This window comes from Thermoascus crustaceus, assembly GCF_041956765.1.
Source record: "Thermoascus crustaceus strain CBS 181.67 unplaced genomic scaffold VTN00scaffold_2, whole genome shotgun sequence".
NCBI classification, from domain to species: Eukaryota; Fungi; Ascomycota; class Eurotiomycetes; order Eurotiales; family Thermoascaceae; genus Thermoascus; species Thermoascus crustaceus.
In genome coordinates, this window is record NW_027192528.1 from 2,090,809 (window position 1) to 2,109,523 (window position 18,715).

General features: G+C 51.6%; 6 protein-coding genes and 1 non-coding gene across 7 annotated transcripts; 3 read left to right on the forward strand and 4 right to left on the reverse strand.

Annotated features, from left to right (window-relative positions):
* Positions 1-219: 219 nt before the first annotated feature.
* VTN00DRAFT_4295 (uncharacterized protein) lies at positions 220-1,568 on the forward strand (the record flags this gene model as incomplete). Its single annotated transcript, XM_069430707.1, has 5 exons — positions 220-321; positions 742-892; positions 1,069-1,263; positions 1,350-1,480; positions 1,557-1,568. 5 exons carry the CDS (start codon positions 220-222, stop codon positions 1,566-1,568), a joined length of 591 nt encoding a protein of 196 aa, XP_069289816.1.
* Positions 1,569-2,468: 900 nt separating this feature from the next.
* On the reverse strand, positions 2,469-5,404 carry VTN00DRAFT_4296 (uncharacterized protein; the record flags this gene model as incomplete). The annotated part of the gene is made up of 5 exons (XM_069430708.1): positions 2,469-2,745; positions 2,804-4,815; positions 4,871-4,924; positions 4,977-5,093; positions 5,150-5,404. 5 exons carry the CDS (start codon positions 5,402-5,404, stop codon positions 2,469-2,471), a joined length of 2,715 nt encoding a protein of 904 aa, XP_069289817.1.
* A 137-nt stretch (positions 5,405-5,541) lies between these two features.
* On the forward strand, positions 5,542-6,729 carry VTN00DRAFT_4297 (uncharacterized protein; the record flags this gene model as incomplete). The annotated part of the gene is made up of 8 exons (XM_069430709.1): positions 5,542-5,556; positions 5,617-5,729; positions 5,786-5,796; positions 5,855-6,180; positions 6,239-6,287; positions 6,342-6,351; positions 6,421-6,461; positions 6,515-6,729. The coding sequence occupies 8 exons, from the start codon at positions 5,542-5,544 to the stop codon at positions 6,727-6,729; spliced, it is 780 nt and encodes a 259-aa protein (XP_069289818.1).
* Positions 6,730-7,039: 310 nt separating this feature from the next.
* On the reverse strand, positions 7,040-8,083 carry VTN00DRAFT_4298 (uncharacterized protein; the record flags this gene model as incomplete). The annotated part of the gene is made up of 4 exons (XM_069430710.1): positions 7,040-7,446; positions 7,532-7,838; positions 7,962-7,968; positions 8,037-8,083. The coding sequence occupies 4 exons, from the start codon at positions 8,081-8,083 to the stop codon at positions 7,040-7,042; spliced, it is 768 nt and encodes a 255-aa protein (XP_069289819.1).
* A 170-nt stretch (positions 8,084-8,253) lies between these two features.
* Positions 8,254-8,324, forward strand: VTN00DRAFT_t60. Its single transcript has one exon. It is a non-coding gene; the product is annotated as a tRNA-Gly (tRNA).
* Positions 8,325-8,499: 175 nt separating this feature from the next.
* VTN00DRAFT_4299 (uncharacterized protein) lies at positions 8,500-12,558 on the reverse strand (the record flags this gene model as incomplete). The annotated part of the gene is made up of 6 exons (XM_069430711.1): positions 8,500-8,631; positions 8,705-8,870; positions 8,950-9,294; positions 9,361-9,643; positions 9,697-12,256; positions 12,376-12,558. The coding sequence occupies 6 exons, from the start codon at positions 12,556-12,558 to the stop codon at positions 8,500-8,502; spliced, it is 3,669 nt and encodes a 1,222-aa protein (XP_069289820.1).
* A 607-nt stretch (positions 12,559-13,165) lies between these two features.
* On the reverse strand, positions 13,166-18,305 carry VTN00DRAFT_4300 (uncharacterized protein; the record flags this gene model as incomplete). The annotated part of the gene is made up of 6 exons (XM_069430714.1): positions 13,166-13,477; positions 13,543-13,925; positions 13,979-14,085; positions 14,148-14,533; positions 14,584-14,926; positions 14,980-18,305. 6 exons carry the CDS (start codon positions 18,303-18,305, stop codon positions 13,166-13,168), a joined length of 4,857 nt encoding a protein of 1,618 aa, XP_069289821.1.
* Positions 18,306-18,715: the final 410 nt, after the last annotated feature.

An 18,715-nucleotide genomic window follows, 5' to 3' on the forward strand; every position in this document is an offset into this window, starting at 1 on the left:
AAAACAAGGCGTATGGTCCGGGTTTGAGCGATCCCATCCGATGGACAAAAGGGGTATCATGTGCTATCAGTGGCCATTTGCACGCCACCCGGAGGCTGGTGATCTCTTGGTATCACCGCATACGCCTAACGTATGAGGCGTATACACTCAGAAGCTGAAAACGTCCACAGCATCTAAGGTTCCGAGTCTTCATATCCGTTGTCCCACTTGGGTCGCCCTATGGTACGGTGCGCCACATTCATGGTTCATACTTTGGTCTGTGACAAGGCGGAGGTAACAACCCTCGGGACCGGCTGGACTTTTAACTTCAACTTTGCTGCAGTATGTATGGCTCACTTCTCAGGCAGACAAGGGGGACTGACACTGACTGGTTGCCAGCCTGCCGGGGCACCGGTATATCTTAGCTAACAGCAGACCTGGGGATGAGAAATCTCATCCAGTCAATCCATGTCTTCAGGTCAGACCCCCGCTGCTTCCCCGGGAAGCGGACACTGGTCGGTCGTTTTCTGACAGGTCGATGTGTGGTTGGACGGGGGTTGTAAGGTCCGGTCCGAATAGGTCAGTCGAGGCGTCAGAAGATCTTGTGGCCTTCTTCGGACTTGACTGGAGTATGTTCGGAAGGCAAAGAGAGATGATGGAGATGATGACGATGATAGGTAAATAAGTAAACGTCTCCCGGACGGGGCTGGCTTTCCTTCTGCTCTTTCTGTATATCATCTGACATTAGAGCTTCCCTGACAGTATAAAAGGGACTGGATTGAGGACTCCATATTTCAAGCGACTGCAAATCATTCTGATACTACCACTACGACTACCACTGTCATTGTCACTATCGTCGTCCTCATGGCTGCTTCTGATCCCCGCACTCTGGAGTTCGCCTCCCGAGTCGAAGGTACGTACGTTACGAGGTAGCTGTTCCAGTTTCATCTCTTTTCCACCCTAGTCTCGTCTCTGTATATGCTATACAATCATATCTTCGACATAACCCCTTACTACTATTTCTGCACAATATAACAGCATACTTTCTATGAAGCTTCAACATGCCAGTAGCTAACGAAAACCCCTCAGGAATCGACACCCCAAAGAAAGAAGACACCCGCAGCGGCGGTGACGCCAGCACCATCTTCAGCGACCCCTTCTCGAAATCCCCTCCTGAATCCACAGCAGTAGCAGATGAGCTCCGCAGCAGCTCCGGTTCACCACCGGAGGGCAGCCTCTCTCCGCCCCCGCAACCCCGCGATAGGAGGTTGAGCAAGGAGTGGGGTATGTGGTTCCTTTCTATATTCTGAATAACCACAACCTCTTGGAACTTGTCGATAATGAAAAAAAATGTACTAATGCATAAACAGACGCAGCCAAAGTGCCCCCCTCACGGTTCCAGAAGCGCGAAGGCAGCATCTACGCAACCGCGAGCTCTCGAGACGGACATGTCAAGGGGAAGGATCGCGATTCGAGATTCCATGCCCTTTTGAAGAAGAAGGTTCGAATTATTCTGTTTTTCTTTACCTTGACTGTCTAAGGTATATTGTTGAAATGCATACTGATTTGTTTCTTAGGGGTGGGTGTAAGAAAGAGGCGTCGCTGCATGACGTCATAATCCGCAGGGGAATCGGAGGGACGATCATCTCCCCTCGCGCAGCACACAACCTTGCCTTTAGGTACTTACCCAAGGGGAATCGCGCTGTTCATCTTTGATTTACGGACAGGTGTGGTGTGGACGGCTACTTGAGGCAATTAATTGTAATGTGATCCTCAGTTGTTGTTGGCCATCTAGGGCAGAAACACAGCTACGACGTCAGGCGAGGGAGGGGATATGGAGGAACCATCTTGACTCGCTTTTATCGATTATTTACATTTTGGTTTTGCCTCAATCCTGAAGGGATGTCTGCTTTTTCTATCCCACTCGAACTCGCTCATATTACAAACAATATGAGATGAAATGAAATGAATGTCCTCAAGATGAGAAACAATTTAAGGAAAACACACAAAAGAATGTAGACCAAGGATCAGCTAACTCACCGAAATCACCTCGCAACCATTACTATTATACATTATACTGTACAGATTGGTGCTTCATAGTCTTACACTTTTTGCTTTTTTTAAGATTTCAAGGAAAGTCGGTTGGAGAACAGGCTCAGATACCTGTGAAGGGTCTACTGCCTATATTCCAGGGTCCGCAGTCACTGGAACACGAATATAGGGACCGTTCGGAGAGAGATGTCGATTTCATTTTGCTCGTTTGGCGAGAAAAACAAAAAAGGAAAAAGAATTGGGAGCTCATAAATGATACGCCGTGTCTATATCGACAAAAGTAATGCATATAGTCCAAGGAATAGAGAACAGGACAAAAGAAAAGCAGGCAGAGATATTGCGTGACGTTGCGTTAGATGGGCGGGTAACAGTAGATAACGGTTGAGTGAGAGGCTGAAAGGAGCGACACTAGATAGCAGTTCGGTGATCTCACTCGTCTATTCCTCTTCAGCATTCATTTCGTCATCGAGATTGATAGCGTCGGGGTTGAGGGGAGCGGAAGGTTGAGCCTGTTGACTGGCAGGCGGAGGACGGTTGCCTCCTTCAGGGCCAGTGCTGGCAGGGACAAAGCCCGCTGGAGCGCGAGCCTGTCGCTCGAGAGCTGCCATAGCATCCGCCCGTTCTTTACCCGCCTCCTCCGGTGCCTGTCCACCTTCCTGAGCGCGTTGTTGGCTACGTGCGATTGCCTGAGAGGCGATGAAGTTGACATCGGTGCTGCAATCCGGTTAGTCTCATTCCAAACCCACGAAATACTACTGCGACAAACACATACTTGTACTGAGCTTGCACACTTCTCTTAATGCGGAGCATCTCCTTGAAAGTGTCTTCGTTCCCATGCTGCACTTCGAATGCTTCCCATTTCTGCCAGAACTCGGCATTCGTCCTGGGATCGCAGAACTGGGAAGCATGTCCATAGATGGCACGAGCCCGATCGATCTCTCCAAGTCTCCTTTCCATTTCTGCGAACTTGAGACACATATCCTTGGCCTCCTTGTCAGGCAAGGCTGCAATAGCGCGCTCGTAGATGGGCCTCGTCGAGGTCAATCCGAAGTTTGACGCCGACTTCGTAATGTAGAAGTCGAACATCTCGAATCTGTCCTCGTCGGAAACCGCACGAGTGGCACGCTCGTATATCCTCATAGCATGCCGTGCAAGCCCACGTTCCTCCTCCAGGTTGCCATACATCAAGTAAAGAACCTTGGCAAACTTAGGAGGGCAACCGTCCAAGGCTTGCTCGAAGAGGTCTCTCAACCTCTCGATTCCAATCTTTCGGTCAACTGCTTTGGTCAAGTAAAGGTTCCAAAGTTCGAACGCGACCGGATAGCTAAAGAGATCCAGGCCCCGCTCGTAAATCTTAAACGACTCCTCATAGTAGCCATTTTCCTCCAAGAGATTGGCGTAGTTGACAACAGTCTGCGGAGTTGCGATGCGCAATTCGAATATTCTCTCATATATCTTCTTCGTCTCTTCCAAGCTGCTCACACTCTCAACAAGGTCCACATAGAAACTCCACAGCTTCCAGCTTTTGTGGACCCGCTGCTGGGGCGTAAGAGACTCGTCGAAATAGTCGACTGTAGAACGCTTCGGGGCCTGTGTCGCCTTCGCCATGATCTCGACAGCCCTGTCGAAGTTCTCATTTCGGAGCTCCATTTCGGCCCATTCGCACCATGTTTCCGCCAACTCGTTGACAGATTTAAATGGAACTTTGACAGCCTTGTCCATGATTACTCTGGCTGTGTCTAGATCCCCGCCCTTTTCATAGAACTTCGCGTAATTCACCCAAAGCTCGTGGAACTTTCCGTGCGCCTTCTTGGGATTGATAGCAGCGATGGCGTTCGTATATGTCTGGACGACCTCCGCTTTATTATCTCCCCATAAGGCGACTCTCTTCTCCCACTCGATAACATTGTTAGGATTCTGCCGCAGGAGCACGTCATTAACGAGGAAGGGCCGTCGGTCCATAAGTTGCTCGAATCTTAGCATACGAAGATCAAGATCGAAATCCGCATCCTCGTCAACCTTGCCTTGGTCGGCACGAGCTGCTGCCGCATCCATCAGGCTGCCAATTATCGACTCCTCAAATTCAACGTAAGAGTCGAAAATCATGGTAAAGTCCCGAACAGTCATAACTGTGGTGATTCCCTCCTCGAAAACGTCTCGGGCCTTCTCGAAGTTGCCCTTTGTAATCCAGTAGGTAGCGAGACCGGCCCAGAGCTTCCCCCTCTGGTCAGCAAACCGCTCTATCCCACTGCGAATTATGGAGTCCACGTCTATTCCAACGTGGGCACCAGTTTCGATCTCCTTCGCCTTGTTTACGATCAATTCCACCATCTCAGTCCATAGTTGAAAATGACTCTTTCCCTCCTTCGACTGGAACCGTGGGTTGTCGAGAATGCTCATATACGTCTTCACGGCTTCCGTATAATGACCAGTTTCAACGAGGAGCTCGATATATTCTTCGGCATTCTCCGGATGTATCTGCATGTACCGACCCCAAATCTTCACCGCGGTTTCACCAGAGACGGAACGCGCGAACGCCTTGTACAGCTTCCAGATGCGGTTGTGCTGGGTAATCGGGAGCGCTCGGAGCGCACGGTCGAAAGTCCGCCTGGTCTGTGTCACGAGCGGCTGCTCGAGAAGGAACGAAAGGTACATCTCCCATATCCGCGGCATCTTGTTCAGCAGTATCAGCGCCCGTTCGAAGAGAGCATTGACCTTCTGGTACTCCGCACGATGGATGGACGGGTTCCGGCCTCGAAGATGCTTGATTCGGAATTCCAGGTACTGCGATGGTCAGGATGTGAAATGTCCGGTGAAAACGAGCGGGGTAGTAACGCACCATCTTCCAGAGCTTATATGACCTTGGAAGCTGCTTGCAAGCACGTTCCATGACCTTGAATATATTGTTAGCAAAATTACACAGTCGGTGTGACGAATTCACTTACAAATGCCTGCTCGTAGAGCGTTCCATGCTGCTGCTTGTATTCGATATATGAGAGCCATGGCTTCACGCTTCCTGGATCCCGGAGGATATCCTGCTCGTAGATAGTATCCTCGTTCGACTATGCGAAAGCTCAGTCAGACTCAGGTTCCACGGAATCGGGCCCATTGTACTCACGATCAGATAAAGGTCCGGCTCAGAGGCTGATGTTCGCTCCATCTGCGCGTGATGCCGGTGTGATCTCGGGGGCAACAAAGTCCCTGGCATCTCGCCAGTAGGTCGCGCGCTTTGCAGCCTTCGCACGGCCAGTACCGACCTCAAACACAAGGAGTATGCGCCGCAGGAACGGGAGATGCTTCTCGACGCGCTGGAATAGTCGCCGTTGGAGACAGATGAAGCGGCGCCTAGCACGTGACCGTTGCCATGCCGCATACGGAGATGGTCCGGCCCGCGTGGTCCAAGCTCCGGTGTATCGCCCTGTCGTCATGGGACCGCGCTGGCCGTGCTATGCTCTGCTGCTTCAGGTCATTGTCCTGTGAGGTTGAACGGTTGCAGTCGACACACCAGCCATGTCGGGCGCTGTGGTAGGTGTCCTGCAAAGCCGTCAATGAATATACGAGGCTTGTTGACAGCATGCCATCTAGGGTCGCGAGGCAGTCTTCCCGACTCGCCAGTCGTTAGGGTTGATGAAGAGCAAGTTGAAGGGCGCGGAGACCGGCCACAGCTTGTTGAAGAGAAAGAGTGAGGCTTTGACGAAGTATGTTCCCCTGCCTGATTATCGAACTTATCACTGATTTACATGGTTGTTTATAGACGATTTCGCGGTAGGCACGACTATAGATTACGTATCCCGGCAGTCTAGGGGCTGATCCCAGGAACCAGAGATTACCAGACGTATCGATGAGGCCAAGCGGAAGATGGGACGTGTTATGCAGATTGCTGCGTTCTCGCTGGCAGAGGTGACCTACGCTGTCGGTGGAGACATCGGTTATCAGGTCCAGGAGTCCGCCAAGCAAGCTCGATTCCGCGTGAGGACGAAACAGGAGAACGTGTCTGGTGTCTTTCTGCCCCAGTTTGAGAGCTACACCGCAGAGGGCATTAACGACTTTGGATTGACTGGTCTCGGAAAGGGAGGTCAGCAAGTACAGCGCTGTCGTGAGACCTACGCTCGAGCAGTGGAAACACTGGTTGAGCTTGCGAGCTTGCAGGTAGGGACAGCTTGCATTGTCTGCTTTGCCGTACTCTATCTAATCCGTTTCTTTCCAGACGGCTTTTGTCATTTTGGACGAAGTTATCAAGGTCGTCAACCGAAGAGGTATGTCCCTGATCCATTTGCGATTGGATGCTTACTAATCTACTTTGCTCGCAGTTAATGCCATGTAAGAAGCTGCCATGACGATCCTCGTTTTCGGATGGATACAATACTTACATAACTTTGTTATAAACAGTGAACATGTCATTATCCCCCGGACTGAGAACACCATCAAATGTTTGTGCACTCCATCCCATTGCTGTACTGACTCTTAGCTAACCCGCCTCAAGACATCAACTCTGAGCTCGATGAACTTGACAGAGAAGAATTCTACCGACTCAAGAAAGTCTCTAACAAGAAACAGCGAGATACCGCTGCTCAGGATGCCGAGATTCTCGGCAAGCGGGAGCAGGAGGCTGGCAAAGCGGCCGGCCCAGGTGCGCAGGCGACCACACATGCCGCTGACATCCTCGGGGAGCACCAAGATCAAGACGTTATATTCTAAACTTTGTGCGATTATTCGATCGAAGACTACTGTACATGTGCTGGCACAAACTTGTCGCAAACTCTTTATCCCACTTTGCTTTTCAGATTCTTTTGCACAGTACTTGGTTCCTATCCGGCAAATGGCAAGCTTGCTAGCAGCGAAATGTTGCAACAGTCTCCGTCAGCATTCTCCAAGTCCAACTGAATTGAAGTTTAGACAGTAAAATATAATATAAAGAACCTCCAAACGCCAGAACAAGCCGTAGAGACACACGCACATACACAGACAACACAAAGTGCGAAGGAAAAGGGGGTATAGAAGGACCATCTCATTGCCTCTGGTAGGTAACCCGGATAGGCCTGGCATTGTCTCCCATGGGCATCCCCGACGTAGCCTCCTTCGCACTGATCGCTCCCGTCTCGTTCTCGTACTCGACGAATGCGATCCCCTTGCGTCCAGGCACCAAACGAACTTCCTTGAACCCCTCGAAGCGGCCAAACACGGCGGTGAGGCTCTCCTGGTCCGCGTTGTCGGGCAGATCTCGCAAGAACAGGATCTTGTTCGGCGGGAGGTACTCGTCCGGGATGACGGGGGCGGCGGCGGCCTGGGTGGACTTGAGACCGGCTCCCTTTGCGGCTTTGGCTGGACGGTTGGCGATGTCGACGCCTCCGGCTGCGCCGGCGGGACGCTTGAGTTTCTTCTGCGCCTCGAGGGCTTCTTGGGCTTGTCTCCGTTCTAGAAGGAAAGAAAGAAGAGTTAGCATATCATCCCTCACGTCCCATAGAAAGAAGAGAAAAAAAACTGACTGGTGGAAACACACCTTTCTCAGCCAACCTCCTCCGCTTATGCACCTCCAACTCCTCCGGTCCCCCCTCCCTCAGCACCGTAGCGTCGCTCCTCGTCTTCGCATAGTCCAGCACCATCGGCTTGTCGAACAGCTCGAACCCGTTGACCTCCTCTATCGCGCGCGTCGCCGACTCGACGTTGTCGAAGACGATAAACGCCTGGCCCTTGGCGCGGAGGTTCGTCTTGGCCACGATCTCGAGGATGGAGCCATACTCGGAGAAGATCTCGTTCAGGGCCGTCTTGAGCTGGTCGATCTTGACGCGCTCTTCGAGGTTACGGACCTGTTTTGGGTTTTCGTTCACGGTTAGTATGTCTGTACTTTATGTATGTGTGCGACAATGCTTCGAAGGTCGAAAGGCGGGGTAAGAGGGAAGGAGAGAGATAGGTAGGGTAGGGATACAAACATAGACCCTGCGAACAGACAATGGCGTTAGCTCTGAGATTCTCACTCAAAAGAAAGGGGGAGGGATAAAACGTACGTAGGATTCGGCGGAATCCCCGAGTTAGGTGCAGCTAGAGCTGCCATGGTTGCGAGTGTTGCGAACTGAACTCTGTTATCCGAATTGCTATCGCTCAGAGCATGAAATGTTCTGTAGCCACTCACCTATCTTAAGAGGGCGTGCGTCGGAGGAAAGTCTGGGGACTGGGCCGAGGGGCTGACTGATATGCGAAGGCGCTAAGCCATACAACAAACAAGCATCATTGGTCTAGTGGTAGAATTCATCGTTGCCATCGATGAGGCCCGCGTTCGATTCGCGGATGATGCATTGTTATCATTGCTTTTTTCCTGCCACTGCTGACTGCTAGATCAAGCAAAAGTTCTTTTTATTTTTTTACATCTGGACATCATCCCCCTGATATTTTTGACCTTTTTCTATACCATACTGCGAATGTATTCTTATTCTCTATGTCTACTATCAACATTAAAACTTAAGCATTTATCTACTGAACCAAAGCCACCCTCAAGCTCTCAACACTACTCTTGAGCTGCTTCGGCTGCATCGCCCAGTCTTCCTCCTTAACAATTTGGGACCCTGTCTCCATGAACAGATAATCGGCAACAGACGCCCGGATCTGTGCAAAAATCTAGTCAGTAAAAACTCTGGTGCAAGGCTACAAACAAACTAAGGAGAATTAAAGAGCGTACCTTCGGGTATGGATGCAGGAGCATGCTCGTCAGTTTCTTCATTACGTCCGCCCTGAGCGATTCGATTCTCGATAGCGATGCGTAGATCTTGATAGCAGCCTCGAGTCTCGGCATGTTTGAAGACTTGTAGTGTGCTTTTTGGACCACCACGAACAGTTTACGGAGACTGGGTCAAGAGCGATAACCGTTTAGCGCGAATCATTCTGGTTCCATGAATGAACAAATCTCAATGATTCGGATCTTACCTCGGTTCGGGGGTGTCACTTGACGGACAGAAGCAGCTATCAAGCAAGAAACTCAATATCTCCATGGCCGGGATCGCGTAACGGTCGTCCTGTAGATTCCTGTCTAAGATGACGAGCAGGTCTTGAAGTAACTTGACAACGACTGCCTGCTGTTGCTCTTTATTATGCCCGTTTATATATTCCACCAAGGCTGAACGGGACGCCCGGATCAATCCTTCAGTTCCTGCGCTCGCAGAGGTAACAAGGCCCTGGATCAGTGGTAACCGGAGCCAGTCCACCTGTAGTAATTCAAGGAGCTGACGGAAGTAATTCGAGGATGATACCTCGCTGAAATGCTCGTATCTCCTACTCGAGTTAGTATTGGATTAACAAACACGCCTATTAGTACAATGAAAAAGAGACGCGTCCTACCTCTGCAGTGGTGGAAAGTCCGCTGCCGATTCCCAAAACTTCTGCAAAGCAAGCCAACCCTGCAATCTCACTTTGTCGAGCTTCTCAGCAGCTAGTCTGCACAAGCAACCAACAAGACTTTCAATATAGTCCGGTCGTCCCTCGAGGAGGGATACTTTCTGGAGGATAGTCTCGACAGCTTGGATGGCTTCCACTCGTACAAAAGATCCGATATCTCCTCTTCTGTCCGTTGTGTAGTCGTTCAGGAAGCGGACGAAATGATCTGCAATGGTGTCTGTCACATCTTACAGACTCTTAGATTTCTGTAATCATCGCTATAGTAGGATCATAACATACCTATTTGCGGCAGAACCCCCGTGGCCAGGCACCTGACAGCAGAGACTCGTTTCTCAATTAGCTCCTCTTCACCCGTGCAACGGAGCAACTCCTCGATAATAAATTTCCTGCCATCGCTGTCCACCGGAAGTCGCTGGAAGACCGCCCCCAGCGCTGAAATCTGACCGCGACCAGTGGCAGACTTCCAGCTGGCGTGGATGTTGGAGAACCAGCCTTGCACTGTCTCCTCTTGCTTGGGCAATGGCAGCAGAGGAAATAAGTTCGAGGCAGCTTCAGATGATGCCTCGATTGTAACATCCTCTCCTCGAAATACGGAGAGCAGAAGCACATCAAGAGCCTTTTCGAGCAATGATTCAGACGGTGGAGGGCATGCAGATGTTCCATCACGAGAAACGGTAGCTCTGGAAAGGGAAGATATGAAGCGCGACGATGCTTCAGCAGTGAGTTCTGGACGGGAAGCTTGAAGCGTAAGGTCGTCCTTGCTAGGACCTAACGACGAGTTAAAAATCTCCCAGAGACCGGAAACCTGAGTTGCTACTCCAGATACCGCGGCCTGATCTTGGTTATCAGTTGTGCTCTCTCGGTGGTTGATATAGGCATCCACAGTAGCAGCAATCGATAGAAGACAGCCGTGCCTCGTCTCGACATCATTTGGAGGAATAGTCTGGAGTCTCCGATGGAGCCGTTGTAGAACGACCTTGATCGTCTCGTAAGACCTATGAAGGCTCAGCTCCCCTATCGCTGTTGCCGCCACCCTTCGAGACTCCGCATCTGGTGAACCAATACCTCTCCAATACATCAACGAGTCCACAAGCGGACTCCAGTAGATCTTCCCAAGAGCCGCGGCTCCCTTTGCGACGTCAATCATTGCTCGTGAACGCCGTGCCACTGCATGATAATCCACAACCTGCACGAGCGGGATCCCTTCGAGAATCGTGTTCGGGTGTCGACCGATCAACTCTTGCAGAGCAGCCGATGCACCTCGTCGGATATTGCCCGACGGGTCAACGCAAGCGGCGCAGACAAGCTCCACGGCAAGCATCTGCACCACGCTCGTCTCTTCTCGATCGGTGGGTATTTTGATCTCCTGCATATTCAGAGCCAGCAGCTCCTTTGTCGTGTACTTCCGGGATAATGCCCATATACCAAAACACGAGGCGTCCCGGACACCAGTTCCCACGGAACTTCCAGTTGCAGATCTCTGCTCGAAATCCAGACCAGAGACCAGATGTTGCAGAACTTCAGGAAGCTGGTGAGTTGGAGGAGCACGGCGGAAGAGAAGATGAGCAAGCGTGAGGATTAGACCCTGCCATCTCTGGGCATCGACGGCGCTCAGGTTGCGTTTCAACGTCTTCATGTCGAGCCTTTGCGCTTCGAAGGACGTCACCAAAGTGCCGTCCCGCTTCTCGTAGAGAATATTCTCGCCCAAAGAACCAATAACAGCCTCAATTACCTCAGAAGCCATGTCCGGATCCAGTTTCAGGGTGACTATACTGAGGGCTTTGCTTGCGGCAAACCGTACAGGAGTATCTTTATCCGCGAGCGACACGAGGAAATGATCAATGGCTTCTTCCAAGATGGAGGAAACCTTGTCATCCGAGAGGCGTCCGTCCCCTCTCTCGACGAGTGCCAAAACTAGAACCGTTATCGTCCGGAGGATCTTGATGATCATTTTCCTGGCCGATGCGGAAGACCTTATGACCTCACTAATCCCCGAAGTCCCCTGTGCAACAGAGAGAGTCTGGTCAAAGAGAGGTACTGCCAAAGGAGCCAGGTCTTCAACCTGCCCTGATGTACCCAACCGCGCAAGGAACGACAGAACCCCTATACACGTATAAACAGCAGGCAGTTCGCTACCGGGTTTCGGCTGCAGAACCGAGAACGCCCACCGCGTCAGCAAATCCAAGATTCCCAGACGCTGCATATCCCGTCGCAACGCCAGTCTCGCCAGCAGCAGAGTCGCAGCCTCTCTCTCCTTCCCCGGAGCGATGACGTACTTCAACGACACCGACAAAATAGACTCCGCAACCCTCGGCGTCTTGGGCGACAACGCCCCATCCCCAAGCACCGCCAGATTATCATGCGGTATGGGAATATCATCCGACGACATGGACGCCAGATCGAACGGAGCAAGCATCAAATGGGATAGCCACATCAGCATCACGTACCGCTCTTCCCAGATGAGTGGCTGCACCGCAACACCGGTACCCTTCGTGGACGTCTCCATCGGATCACCGGCCGCGACGGCATCCCACTCGATGAAGGCCCGCAGCATCAGTTCCAGGTACTTGGGCTCGTTGTTCAAGAACCGGCTGATGACTTTGACGCCGCGGACTTTGCAGAACACGTACAGGATCTTACTGATCGCCCGGGGCAGCGGGTAGAGGGTGCCCAGTTGCTGCTGCTGGTGGTTCCGCTTTTGCTGTGGGCGAAGCTTCATCCGCGTGGCATATTGCTCGCGGTACTTGGCCAGATACGCCAGGAAGGCGTCGACCAAGGGGGATAGGAAGTTTTGTAGATGCGGATCCAGAAGTTGGGGCCATTCTTGGAAAGGTTCTAGCTATATGATAGACAGATCGGAAATAAGAATAGTTTTAATGTTAGTCAAATCTATATTAACCTGATAAAAGAGAAGAAAGAAAATCAAAAAAAAGAAAGAAAGAATGGACTAATTCTTACAAGACTTATGAGCCTGTCCGTCCTGGTGGCTTGTACCCACCGATGCGGAACTTTGCCAGCTCGTCCATTATTATCCTGGGCCCGTGACTTCCACAGCAGCGGGGGAAGTCTCGTCTCGAATTCCTTGATGAGGTCGCCAGAGGCGCGCTGGAGCTTTATATCCCTATCGTCTGGAGCGTCCATGTGAGCTGGATTATTATCATATGGTTCGGAGCTTGGATTTAGAAGCGGGTGAGATGTTGTTGTAAACGCCAATCATGTGACGCCCTTCTGGATTACACTCCCGACCCCGCGAGTCTCGACCATCAATTTTTAAATGGTTTGCTGGACCTATCCACCATGTTGTACCGTGCCATCTAATATTTTCGCCTGCACCTATTACGATCTATTCTCAGTAACTAGCTAGCCGTTTAGCGCCAGTCGAGTTTTATGTACACTTATTGGCGAAACATGGCTGGGACTGGCTATCAAAAATATAAAATCCCATAACAAGTCCAGAAGATAAACAGGCTCTATGAAAAAATTTTATCCCATTCAACCTCTAGTCTAAGCTAGATGAAATATATCGCACCACGCGCAGAAGCTCCCCAGATTCGCACAACCCAATGCAATGACGGTGATTCGATAGCAAACCCAAACATCATTTCACATTACCACCAGGCCTCAGAGAGGACATCTCCTTCAGCAGGCAAAAAGTATATCTACAACAACACAAACCGCCCTGTGCTAGAAAAAAAAAAGAAATGACGCTGTTCAGAAAATGATCAATACCAAGTCTATAATGTTTCAATCAATCCACATCGCCTGAACTTGGTTTTGTCTGGGTATTTTCTTCAGATACGGCTGTATCCGATGCCTTCTCGTTATCGTCGCTTTCGTCGCTGCGACCGTTGTGGACTGGGAGAGACGAAGCGAATGAGGGTTTGTCGTTTGACGTCTCAGGGAATATCTCCGTGAAGAGGTCAGGGACGAATCGGTCCAAGCGCTTGCGGGTTTCCACCCAAATCTTCTCCTTGCTTGGATCCTGAGATGGCGGTGCCAGGTAGCCTCCGTCCGCCATGACGAGGAGGATATTTTTGACGCTCTCTGGAACTGCTTCCGCCTGTAAATAGTGTTAGTTAAGCGATTTTCACAAGACCAAGAGTGTGGAGAGTAGATGGTACGTACAAGACTGTCTCCTTGCCCACTGTTCATCATCCTGTCGAGGACATCCAAAATCTTCAGCCATAGATCCAGCATTCCATCCCGCTCTGGCAGCTGGTCTAGATAGCGCAGAAAGATCTTGCAGACTAGCGTTGCCGCCTGGACGCGGGTTTGACTCATTCCCAGTGGATCTGAGAGGTAGATCTCTGGTTTCAACAGGCGCAGAATAAGTGGGAACAACACCTCGTCGAAGATGGCACTCCACTCTTTATGCTCAGTCGAAGCGAGTTCTAGTGAGAGGAGGGTCCGCTGAAGAGTCGATATGGCATGGTGCCTAATGTCACGACAGGGGTTGATGCACTGCGTAGTCAAGGAATGGAAGATAGGTGACCAATAAGCAGCCCAAGCTAAGAGAAGTCAGCTCGAACCATAACACCAAAAATCCAACGTTTCTACTGACCTTCGCTCTTCTCGAGGTGTGACTGCTGAATAAGCGCAGGGACACGGTTGGTCATCTGGTAAATGATGCCTATCGCCTTCACACCGCGGGCCACTGTTTGATTTTCGCTGTTTTTGTGTGTAAGAAATGGGTTGACGAAGAAAAAAGGTTCAGAGGAAAATGTCCATACCTGATTTTCAGTGGTTTGACAGCGCCCTTTGTTCGTCGAGCTAGAGCGTCTCTCTGCCGTTCCTCGATAGAGCCTACGCTGCCCGCGCTGGCAAAGTCGTTGGCAAGACTTACAGCGACTTCGTAGTTGTCCGCGGTGATCGTTGGCGGTGTTGAGTCCACAATGTTTTGAAGGAGCTCGAAGACTATGGGAGCAGACTCCTCATGCTGGTGCAATCGCTGTAGTATGGACCAGAAATCCGGGGAAATAGTAATTTCACTCCTCAATGGGCCAGCGCCTGCGATACATCGCGAGAGCCCTTTGGCAAGTGGCACAGCTGAACTTTCCAAAATATCTTGATCAAAACTAGACATGCCATGCAGAACGACAGGGACGCGCATGCGTTCCTAACCAGAGTCAGCTACCTAGTAACGAACGTGAAGGCCGAAAGACTCACATAACTCAAACGTAACGCATTCAGGAGATATGATACAACTCGAGACGTCACCAAAGGATGAAGTGCTCTTGCACTTCGAATGAGGCCTTGCAACGCACCGGCCAGGGTCTCGCCTAGCGCCTCTGTCGTTTTTGCATCCCGCAAAGCCAGAACAGTCGCCAGTTCAAGAACGTAGACCATAGCAGGATCGTAGTTCGGTCTGTTGGGATCAGCTTTGGCACTCGAGGAGGGCCTGGAAGGCGGCAACCGCTCAGGTTTCACAACAATAACGGCCGGTGCTTCTTCAGGCAACTCTGCTAGCAAAGACTCCACCAATGCAGTCAGTGATTCAAGCGGAAGCGATCTGTGTACGCAGTTAGTGCCAGCGATTATCGAAAAAGCACGACGGATACATACTTCATATTCGCCAAGATCTCCTCAGTGGAGCATGCAGCGACACAGTCAACAGTGCATAGAGTATTGTCGAGCTCTTCGTCTGATGGCTCTGGAGGATCATCTGCGGCGTAACTTGAAAGATATGAGGTGAACGCAGACAATAGTCCAGTTTCACCACTCCGCCCGTCACGTTCTACAACTTGGGACGGCGGCTGGAGCGGGATCGGAGGAATATCGAGATCTGCGTTGAAATTACCATCGAAGGGCGGAATAAGAGAATTGATGAATAGGTTGCGGAGGATTCGGATGACATATTTCCAGCTACGTCGGACAACGCATTCGTTGCCAGCTAATACTCGGAACAGCACAACGGTGGCCAATTGCGCCCTGAAATCCCTGCCGAACTTGACGGCAAGCTCGCTCACCATCACGCTCTTCTTTCCTGCCTGGACTTCGGTGTTCAGAGACGTGTTTGGTGGCGTATCGGTCGCAAGGGTACTGATCTGGCTGAGACAATAGATTATACGGTCAAAGGCCTCAGTTAAACCGTATTTCGCGGCTATCTGGGCGCATTGGTCAAATCCCATGACAACCCTGGAATATACCGCATCATCGGACGCCGACATAAAGACGTACGATAGTGTCGCAACAACCGGCTTCCAGGTGGCCTCAAACATCTCCGCGTCATAGATGTTTGTATCGCAAATCACTAGTTCTCCAGCAGTTTCGGTTTTGATCAGCATCTCCTTCCAGGCGTAGTCAAACGCAGATTTGTTCTCGTGCTCATCGGGCAGAATGATCTCATTCTGCTTGATGGAGTCATAGATCTCCTGGAGAAATTCGGGTGCGAAGTCGCTTCCGCCGTTGACACCCCGCAGATTTCTAGCAAAATCCGTGTACGTCATCCGGTTTTGCGCCTTGACGTTGGGGTTGTAAAGATCGGTATTCAGCATGATGATTGCATACGTCAAAACAAAGAGAGAATCCTTGTCGGCAACATTTTCGGGTCGGGCCTTCGTTATGTATTTCTCGGAGAATGTCGTTACAATCCGTTCGATCAGAGGAGCTTCCCCAGGAAGACGGAAAGAACCAAGGAGTTCTCTGAGGGCGTCGACGATATTCTTCCCCGAGAAGTCAAACAGGTCAACGAAAGCATCCAGCAACTCTTCGTTTGACCGCTTCGAAATGAACTCGCCAAGAACCTTCTTGGAAATTCGCGATGTCCCTTTCAGGAACCGCGCAACTAGCGCTGGGTCGTCGGGGTTCTCAATGATGCCTTGCGACGCAAGATAAGAGATCCCGGCTTTCGGGTCTTCGTTAAACTTTGCGGCACCCCTAATAATGATCTTCTTCTTTTCCCGCTGTCTTCTCAGCTGCTCCGGATGGGGAAAACCTTCATATTTTGGCTCCTCATCCAGCCTGTCCGCTATGAATTGGACGTAGCCCAAAAGAGCGTCAAGACACAGAGGAGGCACATTTGTTGTGCTCCATGTCGCTGAATCAGGGAAAGCATTACGAGAAAGTAGACCGACCATATCTTCGCAGAGGTCCGCCCTGTCTACCTCGCAATCATAGTTGACAAAGAGTTCAACCATGAAGCTTGGTATCCGGGCCAGAAGCCCTATACTCTCCACCATCTCCTCCCGGGCCTCAGGTTTCCGAGAGCCACCTTCCATCCCCAGTTTCTGTCGATCCTTCACAGGGACTGGAGTAGACCTCCCGCTGCTTGTCTGCGACGGAGGTGGCTTTACCAATTTCGGCGCCTGTGGTACGCCCTCGTAGAGTGATGGGTCGATGCCAGGCTCCCTCGGTATCTCCACTCGAGGGTGAAGACAGGCAACTAGATATGATAGGTATAGCTCCTGTTGAAGCTTCAGCACTCTACGGCACGTCGACAACAGCGTCCCGGCTACCCTCAAGGACCCGGTCAGAATAGCCATATTGTCAGATCGGACCAGCTGGAACAGATGCCTGCAGAGGTCATCTTCGGCCAATACTGCGAGGCTGGGGTTCCTCGCAATAGAAGGACCGGCCACCTCAAGAGCCACATCGATTATTCTCAATGCCATGACTCTCATGGCATCTGTGTGTTGACGATTGTGGGGGTCCAAGAGATCGACCAGAACGCGAAACAACTCCCGGATCGAAGGCAACGAGTAAGGTTTCACTTCAGCGGTCGTGTCGTCTTGCGGATCAGGAGGGGCTGCTGCCGCATTGCCATTAGTCGTTGGCTCAGGCGTCGTCACTTCTCCGCTGCGACGATCCTTCTCCGGAGGAGACGTATCGGAGCCCAGCGCGGACGGATGTTGCGACCTCACGGTATTTCCATCGACAGACGGGTCCATCTTGAAACTGGAAGCTTCCTCGTCCACCTCTTTCTTCTCCAAAGGCTCGGAGCCCGGTCCCGCGTCCTCATCCAGGCGCGAGAGTCTCATGAAGATGACCTGACACATGTTGACCATGGCCATTTCCGCTGATCTCCGGAGCACCTCTGACAACCGGACTTGACAGCACATGCTGAGACCAGTCTCCATCATCTCACAGACGCTCTCGTCCCCCAGGAGCTCGCCCTCCGGCCGCGACAGCATTCCCTCCATCAGTTTCAGGATTCTCAACAGCACGATCTCATCGGCGGCCGTATCACTAGCCTCGAATCGACAATGGGTGATCGCAGCCGACAGCAACTGCATGGCCATGGAGAGCCTTGGCGAGTCCCGGTTGATGATGTTGTAGGCGAAGAACTTGGTGATGGCGATCAGCGCCAGGGACGTAATCGGGGCGGACGTGGACGAGGAACGGATGACCTGCAGAAAAGGGTGCAGCAGCGCTGGAGTGTCAAAGGTCCGGATATCCTTGCAACCTTTCAGCTCGCTCCGCAGGCGTGTAAATGCGGACATCAGGGGATTATCCTGCATGCTCTTGCCTTTCTTCCCCCGCAAACCCCACCGGTTTGCCAGTGCATGATCTCCGTCGACGGTGGCCGGACCGGCCTTGGACGGGGATCCCTTCGTGCCGTTTCGAGGGCTCGGGGGCGCAGAGGTATCGCGGTCATAGACCCTCGAAGCTGCGCTCCCGCCCAGGATAGCGGAGACGGAGGAGTGCGCCCACCGCGCATGCTTGCGCATGGCGGACGTGACCGTGATGCATTCTGTGGTCACCAAGGCCACCGGGTCGACGGAGATGGGCATCGTCGATCCAGACATGGTGGACAGGAGGATCGAGGGAGCATCGCTGAGCAGAGAGACCGAAAGCTGTCCTTGTCGACGGTCGATGTCCGTTGGGGCGGACAGCGGCGCTCGCCCAAAGCGGTTTAGCGCGTCTTGTCCGTGCTCGTCCTGCCTCGACATAATATATTGGTGATGATGCATATATTGCATGCGCTATGAGAATATATATATAGGTATATATAGATATATCTACTGGAATGTCTGCAGCACGGCGTGCGTCTCTATGAGACGCCCTGCTTCCACGTGTCCTCTCTCTGTTGCCGTGCTGCTTTTCCATAGCGACTGGAGGCAGAAACAAACCAAACTGGCAGCCTTCCAGTCGATGCAGTAAATAGTGATTTCAATACATGGCAGGTCCTTGCTGCAGTGTGTCTACTACTTGCTCTCGATGCACCACTATTGTGTTTCCAGGTCGATAGCCGTTGGGAGCGAGACCAGACTAGCGATTGTTTATAAATTCTGCCACATCCACCTCTCCAGAGGAGGAGCACGGGAAATAAATAACCAGCGAGGTAGTCCAGGGCGCTCGA